The sequence below is a fragment of the Micromys minutus genome, assembly GCF_963924665.1.
Source record: "Micromys minutus genome assembly, chromosome: 1".
Taxonomy (NCBI): Eukaryota; Metazoa; Chordata; class Mammalia; order Rodentia; family Muridae; genus Micromys; species Micromys minutus.
The window spans coordinates 127067972-127090795 of NC_137969.1; the positions used below are offsets into that span (position 1 = coordinate 127067972).

General features: G+C 35.3%; 1 protein-coding gene across 1 annotated transcript in view; it reads right to left on the reverse strand.

The window, feature by feature from the left end:
- Positions 1-680: 680 nt before the first annotated feature.
- The window catches only part of GABRA2 (gamma-aminobutyric acid type A receptor subunit alpha2), a gene marked incomplete at both ends in the record, with an annotated part of 135697 nt that continues 113553 nt past the window's right edge, over positions 681-22824 (reverse strand). Inside the window, 2 exons of the mRNA XM_080908282.1 lie at positions 681-983; positions 11547-11749. Coding sequence (XP_080764408.1) covers positions 681-983; positions 11547-11749 — 506 coding nt within the window. The remainder of the gene's footprint in view (positions 984-11546; positions 11750-22824) is intronic.

Genomic DNA, 22824 nt, shown 5'->3' on the forward strand with positions numbered 1-22824 from the left:
AAACTCTGAAATTATAATGACTCTGACATTCTGGTGGTTATTAAATTTAAGTATAATTAACATCCTGTCATGGTGACTCATAGTTATTTGTCATGCTTGAAATATGTACATGGCTATAGGAATTCTAAATAGTAATTAAATGCTTTTTTCACATCTCTCGCTCTCTCTTTATGTGTGTCAAGCTTTCAATTATCCTAGCAGGGGTTCTGAACACTCCTAAAGCAACCAGGCCAGGGGTTTAGCTGTTTCATATATCTGAGTGACAATATTAATCTCTGAAGATCCTTAGGTTACAATAGAAATATGTTTCTATGTACTATCTGAATCAAAGGTTTCCCAAAGTGGGACATAGGATCCCAACTTTCATCAGTATTAGAACATTAAGAAATAAATCATGGGATCTGAAGTCTACTTTAAACTAGGTCCCGGTTAAATGTGTTTTAAAAAGCAATGACTCTTTTGGCACAGGATGTTTTCTGCCTGTATTTCCATGAGTTTAGCAAATGGAGGTCTCCTTTAGCGGTCTAGTAGCAAGCTCTACCATATATACATACTATACATAGTGGGTCATAAATTAGCAGTTATTAGTCGGACTGTACAAAGCAAAAACAAGAACAAGAAAACAACAAAAGACCAATAACCAAGTGAAACATTGCTATACAGCCAAAAGGAACGAATGTCTAGACTCCTGGACTGACCCCTAATACAGGCTCCCGGTTTAAATACGTAGCCCAATAAACTAAATTAAAAGTACCAAACAGAACTGGAAATACTATTCTAGACATTCTGTCGATTTTGCTGACACTGTTGAAGGTTTTCTTGGCCTCGGCTGGCTTGTTCTCTGGCTTCTTGTTCGGTTCTGGCGTTGTTGCACTTTTGGAAATGGTGGAGAGGACTGGATCTTTGGAAAGGTTCGGGGCGTAGTTCGCAACAGCTACCGCATAGGCATTGTTCTGTATCATGACGGAGCCTTTTTCTTTTTTCTATTGGAAAACATGAAAGTGGACACAATGTGGGTTTAGGTGTTGTCTTAAAAAATTCCAAACTACTGTTCAAATCCTAGAAAAAAAAATATTACTCAAACATACACCATGATTTGTAGGCAAGAAAAATTAAGTAAAGTAAACCGAACAAGTTTAGTTAATCCTACAAACCCTGAGTGAAGAAACTTATAGAGAAAAAGCCAGGCACAGTTTTATTAGAAAACTAATTTCTGTTGTTACATAGAAAATGGACACTGGAAAATATAATTTTAATACAATTTTAATGATAGCTAATGCTTAAAGTCACTCATCTGTTTTTAAATAGGGAGCAAATAAGTAAATAAAATGTAAAAATTGTAAAGACCTATGATCATAAATAATGAATGACCACAAATTTTTCCAGGTAGCAGAACTCCACTCTCCTTATGGTGAACTTATAAGGCAATGTTTTAAGGCTGCAGAAAATTGTAACTTCTTATAGAAATTACAGATGTAGAAGAGGAGAAGCCCACTAACATAGTAAGAAAGATATGAATTCTATTTTTCAGCTGGCCTAAACCCTCATTCTGCTTCTTTCTTATTAATGAAGAATTAATTTCCAGTTCAGGTGTTTGTAGATTTAGTCTCCGTTCCATTCACTTGCTCCGAACATTTCCCCTTTGTGTTCTTTTACCTTGGCCTACCTTGTTCTAGTCATTGGAAACTATTGCTGCAGGGAGAGACTTAGGAACCAACTTAGAACACAAGTCCTAGGCTTAAATCTCTCCAAGAGCAGCTCCTGGGGTTTTACAACAGCATCTTTTAAAACAATTCTCTGTGTTCAGTGTCCAAACCCTTGTGAAATAAGTTTTTTTTTTTTTTTAATATTTTCCAGCTAGGGCAGCTTGGGGCATCTCATCTTAGATTTGTTTCTACTCACATTTTTTTTGCTCATTATTAACTTGTCTTCATAGTTTACCCTGGATTTGAAAACAATCAAGGCAGTTAAATATGTCATTCTTCCAAATAACTGCAATGACTTTTTGTCTGAAAAGTTTGTTGATGATGAAGTATTTTTCCCCTAAAATGCCTTAGTTGAGGATTATATCACTATACACATCTTCAAAAAGTTCAATAATCCAGGAGATGCATAACAAATATTTGCTCTATTATTTTATTTAAAATATATCTAAAGTAATATTAAACACAGTAACCAGATTGAGCTTAAAGTGAACAAGAGCCTTGAGCAAAACTTTGAGCCATTCTGTTTCAATGTCCTGATTGATAAGAGATAATGATAAAATGCTATATTGATTTGATGTGATAAATTAACATAGGCAATTCTCACAGTATAAAATTACTTCTGTAAGAGAAGTGGAGTTATAACTGTTATTACAATAATCTAGACCAGCAGGTCTCAGCTCTCCTAATGCTGTGACCCTTTAATACAATAAGCTCTTTATGGTGTTGTGACCCCAAGCAAAAATTACTTATTGGCTACTTCATAATTTTTCTTTTGCTTTTTTTTTTAAACTTTATTTTAAAAAACAAAGATAAAAGTAAAAAATTAAACATTTTTGCATAAATGTATACAAATACAATTGTGTCAGTGCTTGGTTTTTTTTTCTTTTTTTAAGGTTTGATAATTTTTCTATTGTTATGGATCATTGTGTAAACATCTGTGTTTTTCAGTGATCTTAGGTGACCTACTTGAAAGGCGCATTCAACTTAAAAATGAGTCCTGGAACACAGGTAGAGAACCACTGATCTAGATTATAACCTATAAAAAGACTATGTAGTCTATATAACTTATTATGAATTCATGGAAAACTACTTAAAAATTTAATAGAAAGACTCAGAAAGATTTTCATGAAACTAAAGAATTACAATTAGACTAGAAATTATGGTATAGACGTTAAGACAGAAATATATTTTGTAGCAGTAAAGATTTACAGATAGAAATATTTTTACAAATGATCCTTTTTTACTACACCTTCCTTTTACTTTTAAATGTATGAAGTTAATAATAATGTCATTTATGAATGAAAGAAAAATATACAATTTACATCAATGGAAAATAAAAGAATGCAGGCCTCTTCCAGTAGGTACTAACAAAATATCAGCCCTGGGTGGATATGTGGCACTGTTTGTTGGTTCTGTATTAATACCGTGCAGTCTTTAAGAAACCACAAACATCAACAACCACAAAGCACAAGCAACAACCATAAAGCAGTATTTCCAATGTATATTTGGAATTTTATTGTCTTAACTATAAAAGAAAAGCAATATATTTTTATAGACAATGTGGCTTTAATATATGAAGATGAGTACACAATTCAAAGGAGGTCTACGTGTGAAAGAAATGATTATGATGACTTCAAACACTCCCTTGGAAGTTAGAAACTACCATTTCCCTATCAGCAGGAAGGAAAGTCTAACAGTAACACATCCAGGCTTCCCAGGACACAGTCAAGTCCAGGAGAAGAGACACAGTATGTGGCCAGCTTGGCACCTGTATACTTTAATACTAAATCCTAAAATTAACTCAACACTTGCTAATAAGTCTAAAAGCTGATACATAAGAGGTAATTCATACTTTGAATTTAAAATGGGGTGGGTGGGTAAAGAAATTTTCTCCCAGTGAGGGACATACTATTGTCACTTAGATCAAAAAATATACTATTAAACTTCCTTTATTTTTAATCTTGTGGGGGTTTTATTGGATTTTTTGTTTATTTACATTTCAAATATTATCCCCTATTCCAGATATTATCCCCTATTCCAGATATTATCCCCTATCCCATGGCCCCTCTACTTCTAAGAGGATACTTCCCCTCTCCTATCTCACCACCGTGGTATTCCACTACACTGGGGCATCGAGCTTTAACTTTAAGGTCATTTCTTTTTTAGTGGTCACTGATTAATGCAGAGACTCAAATGATCAAAATGTTGAGACTAAGTGAAGACAAATTGTCAATCCTTAAGTTCGATATCTATATCAATCCTTTCTTCCAGGACTCAGGCAATATAAGGAAGAGGGGAAAGTAAATACATAGGAACCACTTATTGGAGAACAATACTGTGAAGAACTGATTGCTTTTACTAATTTTAAGAAGTTACTAGTATCTATATATAGATGACCAGTAAAAACTTCTTTCCACGCCACTCAATCACTGTACTTCACTTTATTTTGTTTTGGGGGGTAATAAAAAAAACCAATTGGAAGTAAGCGCAGCTTAAGTATCTTTCCTTGTTGGCCAAATGCATCCGTGATCACATCTTAACCTATAAATGGGGCTACAATTCAGCCAGAACCTTATAATTAACCTATATTGATCTTCATGTCCAATGCACTAGATTCTGTACAATTGCTATGTTAGTCACCATGAGCTCTGAGTCTTTCAGTGAGGCAGCACTTCCAACTGCTTTTTTTAAGTGCCTGACTGTGTCTTGTCACAGCATTCTGGGTCTAGTCTCTATAATAGCTCATAAATGTTACTTTTCCCTCCTCTTCATTGAATCATAAGCAAATTGAAAGCACAAAATGTCCTGCAGAGATCCTAGCACATGTACTGATCAAAAGCAGACATAGAAATGCTTTGCAAAATGATAGAATTTTATTTTTAAAGAAGTTTAAATAAAATTTAATGAATATAAGAAGAGGAATTCTGCTTTAAAGAACAAAATAAATACTTTGATAGATAAGAGTAATGTCAACACATGTCAACAATTTTACTACATTATTCTCTCAAGATCCACCACATCACTTTGTAGAGTTGTAGAAGGCTGGACATTGAAGAAATAATGTCAAAATATGTGTTGGGCACAGGGCACTTGAATTGTGTACAAGTAACAGTAGGACTTTTGATCAATTAACTATAAACTATAACACAGTTATCCAGTATATTGACAGCTCAATTTTCAATGAGTTGAAAGGAAAGAGGAATATAACAATTTTCATCCCTCTCTGGAGGAGACTGACATACTCCTATATACCTGCGATCAGGTCGCCAGTCACAGTGGGTGGCCACTCACTCATGATCTCATAGGCAGCACTAATTGGATGCAAGTGATTATCAGTAACAAAGATAAGCCAAAAAAAGAACATGAATCTGAGACAATGAGAGGGTGGGGACACTACAGGGAGTGGGAGAGAGATGGTGGTAGATGAATGTCATCAATATACGTGCACAGAACAATCCATATTCTTTCAACTATCCAGCATTGGTGTTCATACTCTAACCACCTATTACAAGTCACAGCTATGTCCCTCAAAATATGCGTCTTTATGTCTCTGACAGTAGACATACAGCCCCTCTTTGGTGCAATTTTCTCATTTATTAAGAATAAAATCAGTATTAAGACTGAGAAGAAATATATAATGTATATATTACATTATATATATATATATATTTGATAAGATTCTAAATGTTTTGTGTATGGTTGATACATATTTAAAATGTCAAGTCTAGACCCCTAACTGCTGAAAATATAGGTTTTATATATATATATATATATATATATATATATATATATATATATATATATATATATATTTTTTTTTTTTAAACAAACTTGGCATCCTTTATGTGGTGGAAAAGATAATAGGATAGTACCTTGAAAAAAAATCTAACTAATATATGGGCGCCAATCAGAAGCAGGACTTGGCAGATGAGTGTAAGTATCATGTGGTTTCAGAAGTCAGCACTTACAGTAAGCATATGAGAATCCCTATGAAACAGGTCATAACATAGTCACTGAGGGAAAACATAGGTTTGCAAAGGTGAATGTTTATTCTTCCTACTTTGCTCTTTTAAAGTTTTCTCTTTCAAAGTTTATCTTTTCAAAGTTGTTTGTTTATTTTTGCCACTGACAAGTTCAGTACTTGTAAAATAATAACAGCTTCCCTGACCAGATAATGCTCCCATTAACTGACTCAATATCCTGGCTGAGGAAAGCTATACTTACAGAACAGTGTATGGAGGTTAACAGCCAAGAACTGTAAAGGCTTTGCATAGCTTAAGCTGTACCATGAGAAAACATCATGCTTGCAGCAGTCTAGCTCCTTGCAGAACTGCCTTTAGTAAGTTGGGTATATATACCACCTTCACCATTTATTATAGGCACTACAGTAAAAATTAATATGGAATTCAATGCATGTGTAATAGCTCACATCACTTGTTACAGCAACTACCTAATCATAAAAGTATCTTCATGACAATTTAATTTTCCTATTTTTGATTACAAACATATCACCCCAAGCCCACATACAGATTTGCTAAGGAAGGACATTAGATATGAAATAAAACTACTATGACCATAAATTATTACTAATGAGACACTTTTTAGGGGACAGGTGAACCTAGTTTTCTTTGATGCTAATTTTCTATTTCTACTTTATAATCTTATTACCACTTATTATCATTGAACTTCCTTAACTCTTTAAAAATCACCTAAAAATTATTTTTGAAACACTATGATGTCAAAATGCAATCAAAGGGCAGGAGAGATGACTCAGTGATTAAGAGTTCTGCTGCTACAAACATTGTGGTGCATGTGTCTTTATTGCACGTTGGAGCATCTCTGGGGTATATGCCCAGAAGTGGGATACCTGGCTCTTCAGGTAAGACTATGTCCAATTTTCTAAGGAACATTCAGACTGATTTCCAGCGTGGTTGTACCAGCTTACAACCCTACCAAGAGTGGAGGAGTGTTCCTCTTTCTCCACATCTTCCACAGCATCTGCTGTCATCTGGGTTTTTGATCTTAGCCATCCTGACTGGTGTGAGGTGAAATCTCAGGGTTGTTTTGATTTGCATTTCCCTGATGGCTAATGATGTCAAGCACTTCCTTAGATGCTTCCGAGCCATTCAATATTCCGCAGTTGAGACTTTTTTTGTTTAGCTCTGTACCCCATTTTTAATAGGATTGTTTGATTCTCTGGCGTCTAACCTCCTAAGTTCTTTGTATATATTGGATCTTAGACGTCTATCAGATGTGGGATAGGTAAAGCTATTTTCCCAATCTGTGGGGTGCCATTTCGTTTTCTTGACTGTGTCCTTAGCCTTAGAGAAACTTTGCAATCTCATTAAGTCCCATTTCTAGATCCTTGGTCTTAGAGCACAGGCATTGGTGTTGTGTTCAGAAAAATTTCCCCTATGCCTATGTGTTCTAAGGTTTTCTCTACTTTCTCTTCTAATAGTTTCAGTTTACCTGAAGCTTGAAAGAACCCAGATGTCCTTCAGTAGGTGAAAGGATACAAAAAGTGTGGTATATTTACACAATGGAGTACTACTCAGCTATTAGAAACAATGACTTTATGAAATTCCTAGGAAAAAAGGTTGCATCTAGAGAATATCATCCTGAGTGAGGTAACTCAGTCACGAAAGAACAGACATAATATTCAGAAACTGATAATTGGATACTAACCCCAGAAACCTCTGAATACCCCAGAAACAACTCGCAGGCCATATGAAGCTCAAGAATAACAAAAGCCAAATAGTCAAAGCCTCAGTCCTTCTTAGAAAAAAAAATAAGTGCATAGCACCCCCTCAAAGTGCAGTATACCTAGACCTTAAGTCATTAATAATCCAACATCTAGGAATATAGCCTTGTGGCAATTTTTGGTATTTAACGATCATTATCACACACCAAAGATTCTCTATACACTGTTTCCATGTTAAGTTCTGTTCTACATGCACTTTATGCTTATGGTAACTAGAGGGATTTCAATGCATGCTGCCAAACCTCTAAAAGGATTGCCAAAATGCTTTTAAAAATCTTTACATGTATCTCTCTTCTTTAAATAAAGTTGTAAGAAAAAACAACCACAACAACAACAAAAAAGAATTCTACTGCTCTTTCAAAGAACATGGGTTTGATTACTAGCACCCACATTGCAACTAACAGCCACCTGTATCTGCAGTTCCAGAGGATCTACTGTCTTCTCTAAACTCCATGGGCAACATGCATCCCCTGGTACACAAACATACATGCAGACAAAATATACATACACAAAGCAAATTAAAATTTTTAATTTAGAAACATAAATAAATGCAAAGTACACTTTGAAGTGTAGTATTACCTACAAATCAATAAAATAGATAAAAAAAAAAAACAATTACTCATTCCATAAGTTTGGGTAATACATTGTTTTATCTTTGATTTATGTCATTTGTTATCTTGCATAATTTCTGCTTTTATTGCTCAGTTTGAAGTTAATGTCTGAAATTTATGAATGAAAATGATCTCATGAAATTGAACTGAAGCCAACACTTCTGAACACAGAGCTAGTGTCAGCTATTTTCTAGACAGTGTGTTTGATGACAAAGGATACATTCACTGATGTGATAAACTGTTATTCTCTTAGGGGTTGTAATCTAGTGGTAACAGAAATTATTTACAATAAATTCATGATTCAATGCACTGGTACAAATATTAGTGTAAGTTGCTCTTGGAAATCAAAGAAGGTATACAATATACATAAATCTGAAAATGTTGGGATCACAATAATAAATTTAAGGTAATTTGAAGTCAGAGGGGCAGCATGTCTACTGTCAGAGACATGAAACACATATTTTGAGGGAAATAGCTGTGTTTTGTAATAGGAAGAGTTAGAATATGAACAGTGAGTCTGTATGGATTTATTTCAGTTTCAAATCCTGTAAAATGTATGTCTCTGACCAAGTAATTTTGCTAAACTAATCCCCAGACTTAAATTAAAGATGTTTACAGGCATATCAATAGAAATGTATAACATTTTTAGAAAATTCTGCTTATCATCCATTATATAAATAAATCTATGAAGAAACTATTTATGTGGACCATATTAGTCTTGGAATTTTGCCTTCAGTAATTGGCCATAGAGCTGAAACGATAATTGATCTACACTGTTTTACGTTGCCCTAAGATGGCAATGTGTATTAAAAATAAAAAAAAAATACATTAAAAACAGGAACTATAAAATGAACTATAAATTAACTATAAAATAATACTAAGAAACAACATAGAGTTTGGATGGAAAGTGAGCATAAATTAATGTTAGATACAGAAAAAATGTCTCATTGTAAAATTTTGTTATGTCCTTGTCTGAGGTATCAATTGCTGGTAAGTACTACATAAGAGCAGAAAAAAGAGAAATAATGAGATGAGGTTGGACTTTCTTTGTTTTGCTGTTGTTGTTTTCCGTGTCTTTTGGGGGAAGGCAGTTGTGGAGGTTGATAATGCCCAGCTTATCAATTACTACATTATAGCCTATTCATAACAATTTTACAGACATGACTAACACTAACACTAGGAATTCGTGTTTGAGAACACCTGAGGGAATCTAGGCTGAAGTTACTGGTGCACTTGGTACATTTGCACTGTTAAGAACATTAAGTCAAAAGACTTACCTATGCTGTACAATTGGTCAATCACATAACAAAATCAATTATCCTGTCCCAGATTTCTAAGTCCTTGACTTTTTTATTTAAATATTTATTTATTCATTCATTCGTTTCTTTTATCTATGTATATGTGTTATGTGCTACATATATACAAGTGTATTGATTGTGTTTTCATGGCTTTAGAGAGCCACAAGTTGGTATAAGATTCCCCTGAGACTGGTTCAGACAGTTGGCAACCAACATGCAGAAACTGGGAATTCAACCTATGATCTTTTGGCAGAACAGACAGTGTTCTTAGCTGCTGACCCATCTCTCCAATCCTAGTCCTTGATATTTTACTAGAAAATTTGGAAAAGGTTGGAAATGTGAGCATAGACAGTTCTTAACAATTGCAATATTAGATCAGCATAGGCAGAGCTCAAAAGTATCATATGGCTTAAAAAATCAATATTATAATCTTGTTCATAATCTTATATGTAAAGTCCTGATTCTAGACACACATAATATAAGTATTTATTTCTTGTTTGCAACACACATTAAGGTCATGTATGACTAAGTATGTTTTTTTCAATGTGCCAAGTTAATACATTGTATTTCATAAATCATTGAATGAGCCATGGAAATTCTCCGTATTGACTGGCAAAAAAACCTGTATTCGCTTATGTTATAAATACCAAAAGAAAGGACTGCTTGCAGTCAATTTACTGTGAAAAGTCAAAACTTCTGTATTTTAAGAAAACTATTATTTTCCACTTAAAAATTAAATTTAGTGAAACCTGAATGCTGTACACATAAAAAATAAAAACTCTTATGGGTTTTGAAAAAAACTCTTATGTTGAGATAAATAAGTTCTATCATCAATGAATTGCAAAATGTATAATAAAAGGATTTAGTCAACCAACATTCTGAAAGAGCCTGTGCACTGTAGCAGCCAGGCCATCTGTGGAGCAAGAGGGTGTATAACCAGTAGAGTTAAAGAAAAGTAATCACACAGATACAATGAAGAGGAATTCACTATAGAGGACATGGAAACAGCATAGATCAACAGTGCTGGAACCAACCAGAAGTGAAGGATAGAACACTGAGAAGTCCCACCTAATATCTTAACTCTACTCGTGTTAGTAGGCAAACACAAATATCTACAACTAAAATAGCAATTATAATTATGACTTCTATACCTTGCATTTGAGTAAAAAAAAAGGACAGGTGCCTTAAACTCTACCATTAAATCATTGCATGTGCAAACTGTAATGTAGTTAGAAATGAAATTTATAAGTATTTACATACATTTTAATAACCGAAGCAAGAAAATCAAACCACATGAAAGGTGTTACAAATCTTATGGGAAAATTTATATAATATACTGTTCAATGAAATTTTCCAAATAGATGTTTCTTCCAGTTCCTAAAATATTTATACCACATAAAATATGTAAAAAGTTATTTCCTCAGCCAGATATTAGTTAATAAAATTGGACAGAAATTCACTGGTGTATCTATTCGCAAATATTCCAATAGTCTCTGTGCTTGAAATATAAAAAGATACGTGTCAATAATCTTAAGGATTAGTATTAAAAATAAGTTTTTCCAATTGGAACACACAACGAACTTAAAATTCTTGGATATTTCAGTATCCACACATTTATTTCATATTACATGAATGAAGAAAATAATACTTTCACTTTTACAAAGAAGTAATAGAGACATGAAGAGTCTTTGACTCATTGACAAAGCTGCGAAGTATTCACTAGGTAAAATTAATGCTCATTTTACTTTTTAAAGCTCTATCATAGTATATCTTGGTGGTCTAAAGGCATGGACTTTCTCGTCAGACAGAACTAGGTTCCAGTAAATTTACTGGTCACATTTATGAGCTGGAACAAGTCAACACATTTGATAAACTTTGGATTATTCACTGTGGAAGATTAGAATTAAGAAGAGACCCTCCTTACTGCAGAGGTTGTGCAGAGATTGAGGGAGGGCATGTGTGAACCCAGAACAGTGCTGTACACAGATCTCCACAGAAGCTGAGGGATAGATTTAAAATATGTCACTGTAACAAGAAGCCTTAAATTATTTTAGGCAAGAACAAACTTCTGCCAATTGATACTTAATTTCAATTTTTAGGAAGGAATCCACAACAAGCCTGAATGCATTCAAATTTCCCCTAGATAAGATTAGAAGGGACTCTCACTTACCTTGTCATTTACTACACTCTTCCCATCCCAAGCCCATCCTCTTTTCGTGAAGTAATTAACGGTCGCAAATTCAATTAGGGCAGAGAACACAAAGGCATAACAAACGGCGATAAACCAGTCCATGGCAGTAGCATAAGCCACTTTGGGGAGCGAATTTCGAGCACTGATGCTTAATGTTGTCATTGTGAGAACAGTTGTTACTCCTGTAAAAGATGAGACAGGAAGGAGAGCACAGTCAGTGATTGGGAGAGAGACTAGCCAACTATTATTCTTATCTTTCCTTGAAACTACTTTGTTGTCATTTCTAATCACTCGGCAAGTGTTAGAAAACAGAGCAAGACCGTGTGTTAGAAACAGAGCAAAACCATGCTTACTTATCATACTTCTTGAAGCAGAGACATCAAACAGACCTTAAAAGTGCCTTTCTTTTTCATTTAATTCTGTATTAATTATACTCTCTCCTAAGTACATTCAATATTTTAAAAAACTTGTAATACTAAAGCATCATTAGTTATGACGAGGTGGGGCACTTTAGAGTGACCTAGTATTCATCAGCTCAATTAGTGGTAAAAGCCCATTCACAGTACCTCACAATCTGTTTTATTTAGACGAATCATGCTAAAGCACTTAGTCAAATCCTCACAACTATTAGTGCAGAATCATGCACTAATAGAGAAGGGCTTAAGAAATTCTCTTTTAAGTATGGCATGTAACTGAGGAATTAACTCGGATTGCTGCATCACTTAAATTTTGTCTCAAATAAGACAAACTACTCAGCCAAAACATTGTGAAATAGAAGTATTCATTTTAAAATAACAATAACACCCCATTCCAAAAAAAGAAAAATCTGGAAGTCAATTGCTGTAGAAAGAAGAATCAAACTTCTCTAGGGATAAGCTCCTGACAGGCAACCCAATGTAAAGTGTTCATTTCTAAATACATACATATATAAGTAACAATACATTGTCTCAACAAGCTTTCCCTTTCCACCTGTCTGTCTCTCACTGTGTATGTAATAATAATTTAAAACGTCATAAATTTGAGAGAAAGTAGAAGACATGAGAGGGCTCCATAGGGTGAAAGGGGTGGATAGAAATTATGGAAGTATAGTATCCATGTGTGATATTGTATAAAAGCATAAGTTAAAGGATGTTTTATACATTTTGGTATCTACCTTCTCCCCAAAATACATCCTTTCTCCTAAAGTTTTTTTTTTTTTTTTTTTTTTTTTGCTGGTGTCAGACAACTTACACTTAGAGAAAAAAATAGGACAGTACTTTAGGCAGGAACTTTCAGAACCAGTACTCAAAAAGCTATAATCAACTGAAAGTCCAACAGAAGCTTAATTGCACACATCAGGGATGTTTGAAGGAAGAGGAAAATTAATGGCTTGAAGATGTTGCTCAGTAATACAGGAGTCACCCAGTTTGGATAAGGCCACAGGTCTAATCAGCATCACCAAGAGAGCAGATAAGATATGCTCAAGAGTTTCATGTCAACGTGACACAACTAAAGTCATTTGACAGAAAGAAGCTTCAGTTAAAGAAAAATGCCTTCGTCTGCCTCTAACTGGGAGAGGGGAGTAGGGAGGAAAATCAGGGATTCAGGATCAGGTGTAGGTAAGGACAGGAGAGATGGCTAGGTAGCTGTGAAAATGAATGGAAATCTGCAACTGACAGGGGTGAGGAAGTGGGAGGCATCACCAAGATGAGACAGAGACCATCAAGACATAAGGGAGCAACCCAAGAATCAATGGGAGTGACCTTAGATGTAACTCACAACCTTAGGGTTATTGAATATGAAGAGGACACCTCCTGTAGCTAGGCAGGAACCTTAGTGGAGTAGTAGAGACACCAACCCACCCACAAATTTTCAACCCAAAATTTATCCTGTCTACAAGAAATTCAGGTATGGGAGATGGAGTAGAGACTGAGGGAATTACTGACCAATAATGGCCCCATCACATATGCAGGAATCAATTCCTAACACTATTAATGATATCCTGTTATGCATGCAGACAGAAACATGTTTCCTCTGAGAGGCTCCATCCAGCAGTTGATTCAGACAAATGAAGACACACACAACCAAACAGTGGTTGGAGGTTGGGGACTCATAGAAGAATAGGAGGAAAGATTGCAGGCCCGCAAGGAATAGGAACTCCACAGGAAGACCAACAGAGTCAACTAATCCTGATTCTTGGGTCTCTCAAAGTCTGAACCACCAACCCAAAAACATACAGAGCTGGAAATAAACTACACAAAACAAATGTAGCAAATATGCAGTTTGGTCTTCATGTAGGTCCCTAACAACTGGAGTACAATCTATCACAAACGTGGTTTCTTCTATGTGTGATATCTTCAACTAGGCTGGGTTGCCTTATTTTGCCTCCGTGGGAGAGGAAGCTATTAGCTTCACAGAGACGTAAAATGCCAGGATGAGGGGATATCAAAGGACCTTCACCAGCTCAAAGAAGGGGAGAGAGTATCAGGGAAGGACTGTGGACAGAGTTGACCAAGAAGGGGACAGTGAACAGAATGAGAAGTAAGTAAAAACATAAAATTTAATTCAAAAAAAAGAAGAAGAAGAAGAAGAAAGAAAATGTCTCTGGAGAGGTAAAGAACAAAACAAAAACATGACCCAAAAAAATCAACTTCCCAAGGCCCATCAGTAATCATAGATCTGAAGTGATGATAATTAGGGAACCTCTAGAGTCTGAGATATGTGATCTGCATATACATTTAGTAGGACTAAGCAGTAGGAGTGGATGTATCTTTGACTCTTTTGCTTGCTCTTGGGATTCTTTTCCTCTTATTGGGTTGCCTTGTTCAACCTTCACATGGTCAAACCTTTGCCTAGACTTATTGTAACTTGTTATGCCGTGGTGGTTGATCTCTCTGAGGGTCCTTCCTTTTTCTGAAGGGAAATGGAAGAGGACTGGATGTGGGGGAAAGAAGATCTGGAAGTAGGTGGAACTGCAGTACAGATGCAATATATGTGAGAAGAATAAGTACATTTTTTTTAAAAAAAAAAAAAAGGATAAAACATGCCTTCATGAGATCTGACATTGGACAACTCTTTAGCACAATTTTACAATTAGTGATTGATGAAGGAGGACCCAGTCATTTGAGGTTGGTGCTGTTCCTGGGCTGCTGTTCCCAGGTTCTATAAGACATTATGCTGCAATAAAGAGGAAGCCAGTATTCAGCATTCCTACATGACCTCTGGGGCAGCTCCTGCCTCCAGGTACTTTTCTTGTTTGAGTTCCTGTCCTGACTTCCTTTAGTGATGAACTGAGAAGGAAATGTAAGCCCAATAGACTCATTCATTCCCAAGTTGTTAGTCAAGGTGTTTCCCCACAAGACAAAAGGATTATGCTCAAATAGTGATTATTTGAAAAGTTGGGGGCTATGTTTGTTGTGTTTCACAGGTCCTTGAGATAAGGCAGCATTTTCCCCTCATGTACGATAAAATAATGAATATTAAATAGTAATTATTCCTCTCACTAATGAATGACTGCACAAGGTATGGTGGCCGCAGTGGAATATTCGGGAAAATAAACTGACCTCAGCAGCTGTTCAATTATGAAAACTGCATTTACCAAACCAGAAAAATGTCTCAGTGCATAAAGGTGATGATCTTTAAAGGTGATGAACTCTGGGATTCATGGTTGAAAAGGAGAATGAACTTCTACATGTTGTCTCTTACCTCCACATGCATGCTACTTGTACATGTACATGCGACAACACACACACACTCACACACACACACACACACACACACACACACACACAAACACACACACACATTAATTAATTAAACATCTTTAGGTAGAGTGAAAACACTTTTAAAAATACTTTTAAATAAAATATAGGAATGCACTATGTTATGAAGCAACACATTGATGCATATGTTCTTTCAGTACTTTTGTTCAAATGGACAAATGAATAAATACAAATGTATAACTATGTGAATGCATATGCCTACAATATAAAAAACAAAAATGAATACATATTTTCTGTAAAACACTGTTTGCCACATTGATTTCATCATATTTTGATTTATGCTATAGTTTCAATATCATTTCAATGTATCCTAAATTTTAGGTTCTGGAATTCACAGTGTGGTTGAAATGATGGAATTTCTTGGAGAAATAGTCACTTTGACAATGACTGGATCGTACCAATGCTGCTCACCAATGTATTAAGGTGATGTATATGAAAGTTTGACTGAGACCAAGCCAGCAATTGAAAGCAAAATCTGGCAAACAATGTTAGTAAGAGAAATGAGGAGAGAGGAGAGGGAGTACAAAACCCAGAAGAGACAGAGAGTTCAAGGCATGTCCTAGTATAGCCCTGGCTTTCTGTCTCATTATTGATTTTTTTCAGGAAGCACTCTTAACCACTCTGATGACGTAAGCCATTAGTCCCTCAGGAGCTCAGCAAATGGACCCGCCTCATCTTAGACACTGAGACTTCAAAATGAATGCTCTATATTTATACCGTAAATGGATGCCCATTTTGTTAAAAAAAAAAAAAAAAGAACATTTTAGAATTTTATTTTGAACTCTTTTCCTAGCTGTCATCTTGAGCACTAAAATTTTTAATAATATAATTTACATAAATGTCAACTAAATATCAAGAGCATACAGATTTTATTTGACTATAATTCCATCACAAGTTATGCCATTATGTCTATATTTGTTTTATACAAATATATAACTCTTATATTGTTTATTTTACTTCATAATCTGAATAAAATAAGTGTCAAAGAAAAATTATATATTTAACCATTTCTTACATTTGCCAATAGAGCAATGTTCACTGTTAGATTTTGATTTCTGATGTAGATTTCAGTTATTATTCAGTATGTTTTCATTCAGGTTAATGATGCTTTTAACAGGTTTTGCCAATGACAACATTTATTCAACTTTTTATAGATATCAGAGGTTAAGTAGATAATGAAATAGCATCTAGTATATCATACATACATACTTCATATACTTTCATTCTTTATTGTTGTCACTATTCTGATAAGAATAAGATTTGATTTTAATTAAGTTACAAAATTTAGTTTTGAAAGTTAAGAATTATTGGGAGACAGTCTTTCTTTTAATACCCTGACAATGAGATCTGAGTGTCCTCTGGTCTCTATCATTATAAACAGTTGTTAAATAATAATTATGTTTAGTGGAAACCTCATGGCAAACTTTAGTTTTGCTTTTTGATTTTTACTATATTATCTTTACATCATCTATGTGTTTGTATTCATGTCTTAATTTGGGACTGTTAACGTCTGTTTGTTAGCTTGGTAGACACCTATCTAATGAGTGCAGATGTTTCCTGAAATGCCTAAAAACAAAAAAAAAAAAAAAAATTTAAGCTCTCCCAAGCATCTCCATGTATGTTTTAATAAACATAAACACTTGTTTTTTTAAACATTTGAAGAAAACTGTTCTGTTTATGTCGACTTGTACAATTAAACAGAAGTGAGAACATCTTTTTTCAGATGTCTTGTTAGCACACATATAACATTATGTGATCTTATAGACTCTAAGAAATGTGTCAGTATTTTCCACAAATCTTATGTAAAACTCATTTCCAAATCATCTTTCACAATATGCTTAATTAGTTCATGGTTTTCTCCAAATCATTTTTGTTGCCTCTATGAAGTAATTATCCATCTCATATACCAACACCAAACCCAGACACTATTGCATATGCCAAGAAGTGCTTGCTTAAAGGAGCCTGATATATCTGTCTCCTGAAAGGTTCTGCCAGAGTCTGACAAATGTATAGTCAGATGCTCATAGGCAACTGTTGGATTGAGCTTCAGCTCCCCAGTGGAGGAGTTAGAGAAAGGACTGAAGGAGCTGAAGAAGTTTGCAACTCAATGGAAGAGCAACAATATCAACTGACCAGACACCCCTCCCCAGAGTTCCCAGGAACTAAACCACCAACCAAAGGGTACACTTGGAGAGACCCATGGCTCCAGCTGCTTATGTAGTGGAGGGTGTCATTGTTTGGCATCAGTGTGGGGAGATGCCCTAGGTACTGTGATGGCTCCATTCCCAAGTGTAAGGAAATGCCAGGGCAGGAAGGCAGAAATAGGTGGATAGGGAGTGCGGGGGTGGGGGGGCATTCTTATAGAAGCAAGGGTAGGGAGGATGGGATAGAGAACTTCCAGAGAGGACGTTGGGAAAGGGAGTAACATTTGAAATGTGCGTAAATAAAACATCCAAAAATACCCTAAAGCATCTGCCTAGAAACTATTTTCAGTGAATATCCTCACCCACCATATTCTCACTTTGACATCAGGAAAGTTTTGAGTTGGGGAATACACAAATAGACAAAGACACCTTTGGAGTTGTCTTCCAGGGACCCACTATGAGCTCCATACAATGGTTTTGTGTATGAATATGTATGTGTATGTTTATGAATGTTTATGCATGCATTGTATGCATGTATTTACTGCATGTGCAAATAACTTTGTGCGCACTATGGAGTCTGGAAGGTACCTTAGGTGTCTTCTTTAACTCTACCCATCTTATTTAATGGGACTGTGTCTCACACTAAATCTAGAACTCACCAATTGTCAAAGGTGGATGACCAGGGAACACATTTACATCTCCCTGTCTCTACCTCCCACCACTGGGTTTTCAGAGACCTTCTTCGTGCATGGGGATGTGAGTTAAAGTTATCTTACAACAAAGATTCTATTCATACAACCCCCCCCCCCCATCCCTTTCATTGTTTCTGAATGTTTTACTTTCTCTAGTTTGAGGAAGGCAGGTGGTTATAGTTACAGTTTACATTCAGCTGGGATTTGAGCAATGAGACATACCATATTACATTAGCTCAAAGCCTATTACTCTCAACAATATCAATTATTTCTTCCTTAAACAAATATATCCTGGATTGCTTCAGCTAGGTAATTTCTAAAGTTCTGCAAATGTTAATTTTCGTGAATTTTGATAGTTCTTTTAAATGGTTTTTATGAATAGGTATAATTTCAGAACTCCATTCCATTGTTTGCAGTTGTCGCCTCTCCCAACATTTTACAAAAAATTACCCGGTGAATCTTTACTTCTACTTCTAGATAGAACAAAGCCATGTGAATCACTGTTTTAGGAGAATAGGCCCTCAGATGGCCCGACTTCATAAACTTGTATTCTCAGTTTGTCACTAGTATGGTTCTTATAAAGTTATATAAAAGAGTTATTACTTTTTCTCTGGTACAAAGCAAGCATAATTTTAAAATATTTGGTATAATATGAATTACGCAGTTAGTAGAAAGTGTGGATATCTATGTATAAATGCTATTTTTAAATTTTTCTTATTTTTCATAATATAACAATATTTTAGACCAATATGCATTGCTGATAAAAAAAGGATAAGGAGTAGATAATTCGGGGATACAATTGTGCAAACACTTCTCTAAAAGAAAAGGCTCATAAATGGACATTTAAAAATCAGAGATATTAAAAAATTCTTATTTATTTACAGTACAAATGATAGGAAATTGTGATGATGAGGAAATAGGGCTATAAATCTATTATGATTATGTCCATGAGAAATTTTGGTTAAGAAAGTGGGGCTAATCAAGTGTAATGAAAGCATATTTTGTTGTCTTTGAATGTTGACATGAATGTATCTCAATCAACTCACTAAAATAAATTAGACTGGACACACTACAGAAATTATTTTAAAAAAGAATATAATATCTCATTTAAAGTAGAAATGAAATGTACCTCATTTTAATATTGTTTTACTTTTTTATATTATTACTTATATTTAAATACTTCTCTTAGCTAAAACAAATGGACCATATCTCATCTTTCATTTATAATTAAGTACAAATCCTCACACTTGATGGATATGTTAATGTTTACTAATGTTAAATTTATTTAATGTAAAACACACTTAGTTGTGAAGTGATCTGAGTGGTAGTATTAGAGAGAGAAATAGAGTAAATGTGGTAAGAAGGGAGAAAAGGGAAAAAATGGATAGGGGTCATTAATTGGAAAGTGGGGAAGAAATTCAAACACAAGAAAGGAAGAGGAAAAAAATAACTCTATAGATGTTAGATTAAGTCTCAAAATCATATTTTACATTTATTTAAAATGCTATGTAATACAATAAGATAAATGTGCATATATATATAGACATATATAGATAAATATGTCATATAAGCAATTCATACTTCACAAAAAAGCCATATACAAACAAAACCATTAGTACCAGTCATAAGAAAGCTTCCTTCAAACTACTGGTCAAAGTACTCCACTTAACTTATTAAATGCTGCTGCTTCTTCGGTTTTCACTCACAAACTGAAGGGAAGCTTCTCTTACTGAAGGAACCACACACATCAAACACAGGATTCAGAGATTTGACCTGGATCTCATATAAAAGCCCCTTTCCTGCAGTCTATCTTCCATATACACAGAGAGTATATGTTTATACTCCATCCATACTTCTACCTGTTAAGACATTAAGGAACTATAGCAAAGACCAGCTTGGTAAGCTATTTCTAAGGATGCACTAGAACATTCATTCTAGAACATATGCTCATACACATAGAGAAGTGTTTCTTAAGCCAGATGTCAAAGAAACTCCTCTTTGCAGCAAATGAAGACTATGACAGAAAACTACTATGGGTATAATGCAGAGATTAATCTATCATGGGAAACCTAGGCTTGGTGTGCACACCAATAAGCTTTCCCATACCCAAGCCTTAGGTAACATCACAGGAGAGAGGACATAGAGAATGTAAGAGGCGGAGATATGGAAATCAGCATTGGGGCTGTCCTGGACTTGACAGTGAAATTCTACCTATAATACCTCAACAGTATGACTTCCCAAACAAGACCTGGATAACAACAGTGCCACGGGAAATGGAAGGCTGTTAAGAGAAAGAAAACTGGATTTGCCCAAGGATGAACCCAAGTTATCTAAAGAAGAAAGGTCAACCCTAAAACCATATGCCCATAAGTCATACTGTATAAATTCAGAAACGTGTAATTATCTAATTACACACACACACACACACACACACACATACACACACACACACACACACACACACACACACACACACACATTTTTAACTACAATAATTAAAGAAAAGAGACTTCTAAGTTTCGAAGAGGTTTTGCGTGTGTCTGAGAGGGCTTGGAAGGCGAACACATAGGAGGTATTGGGAGGGAGAAAAAGGAGGGGAAAAGTGATGGAATCATATGTACATTATTTTTTTAAAAAAATTAAGTATCTTTCAAGTACAAATGACCGGCGATCATAACCTCAATTTTCTTTCGAAGCTGGTGCTCATAGCTAAATCTAGTGCCAGGTGCACTCACAGATACAGATGTGAATACCCTGTGACAGCCAACTCAATATGAATCTTCCCTGCAGACATCGGCTTTTAACCGCGTTCAAACATTTCTCCTATGCACCTTTCATTTGCTTTCAGAAAGTTTTTGAATTTGACAACAACAGTGTTTACTTCATCTGCAAAGTGCTTCCCCCCTGCCCTCCCCTCGTCTCTTCCTTGCTCCCTTTCACAAGAAGGATAAGATTTTTCATATGCCAGCTCTTCTGTCTAATGGCTCGACACAGATGGTTCCCATCACAGTGTAAGCAGAAAGAGCTGAACATTAACAAATGATGCACTTATCCGGAAAGCTCAAAACTTTGCAGTGTCTTCCAACAATGTTATCTTGCCAGCTCATCATGCCCTCCATAAAGAAGTGTTTCCATAGCATCACTTCAGTGTTTCTCCTCTTCACCTTGGTGTGACCTCTGAAGCATACATCTTGTTCTCTCTCTCTGGGAGAAGGAGCTCTGTCTCAGGAAAACATGCAGTTGAGTACGGTAAAGAGCTTCCTCATTGAAAATCTCTGTGCATCTGTGAAGGTGTGAGTTAAGCAGTTGGCAATGACCACATCTAACCTCTACCTCTTGTATACTCTGATTTCGTTTTATGTAATAGTATGAATAGTCACAGAAACTTGTTAAGGTAAATAGGTATTCTGATTCCTACATTTGAATCAATGACCTCCAAGCAAGACAATGCTAAGGGTTGGAATGCAATATATGCTGAATGAGGAAAGTCAAATCAGAGAAAGTGGTTTCAGCATCACTCAAGGAAGAGTCCGCACTGCCAGATGTCTGAGTTGTAGCTGTGACTCTGGGAGATTTTCTTCACTGCCTCATCTTTTGTTTTAATCAGTTTCTTTCTTTTCTGTTTAAAGTAAGGATTTTAAATTGCACTTTTTAAGAGTGTTACTGCGACCAAATGAGTTAACAGAGTGTGAAGGTGGGTCCTCTATTGTCATATGATACATCTGTATATGAAGAAAGAATAATAAAATACCCTCTAGGTGAATTCAAGAAATTAAATGACAAAGATAATGTAAAACTATTTGTGGTGTGTGTGTGTGTCTGTGTCTGTGTGTGTGTGTGTGTGTGTGTGTGAGAGAGAGAGAGAGAGAGAGAGAGAGAGAGAGAGAGAGAGAGAGAGAGAGAGAGAGACAGAGGCAGAGACAGGGACAGAGAGAGACAGAGAAACAGAGAGAGATAGAGAGACAGAAAGGTAAACAGAGACAGAAAGTGAGAGGTTAGACAAAAGACAGAGAAGCGAAGAGAGAGGAACTGGGAGACAGTGGTGTGTGTAGTACAAGTTAGGAAAAAGAAGTCCCAATTCTCAGAAGCAAAAACTGCAATAGAAGAAATGTAAAATTGTTTGATACCACCTGCTGGCTACTGCTAGAAATAGCAGAAACAAGAGTCTGATAAAAATGTTTTGTTTCTGTCTTTAATCATCACAATGAACAAAACAATACTTAACTCTTACCCGAATACAATAGTATTTTGGATATATTACTACCATTGAGAAAATTACAATTGTAACATAACATAATAATGTTTAGAACACATTAGTATCACACTGAGAATAGTTGCAACTATAACTTATAGCTCCTATACACCTGTCAATAAAACACTGAATCTTCTCTATCTTAGGGACAATTTACACATTTATCATTATTGTATGGCCTAGAGAGCTCTAATTACAGCTTGTGTAGCAACCATATGCCTGGGAAGATGAGTATATGTGAGTTTTCTGGCTTATCTGACTAGGTCACAGATTTATTATATCCAAAACTCATTTCCTGACTTAAACACTTTGCTTCTTAAAGGTCTCCTTTCAGTGAAAGTGTCTGCAATCTAAATGACACAAGTTTCAGATGTTAGCTTCAAGGGCAGAGGCATAAACGTTTTGTCG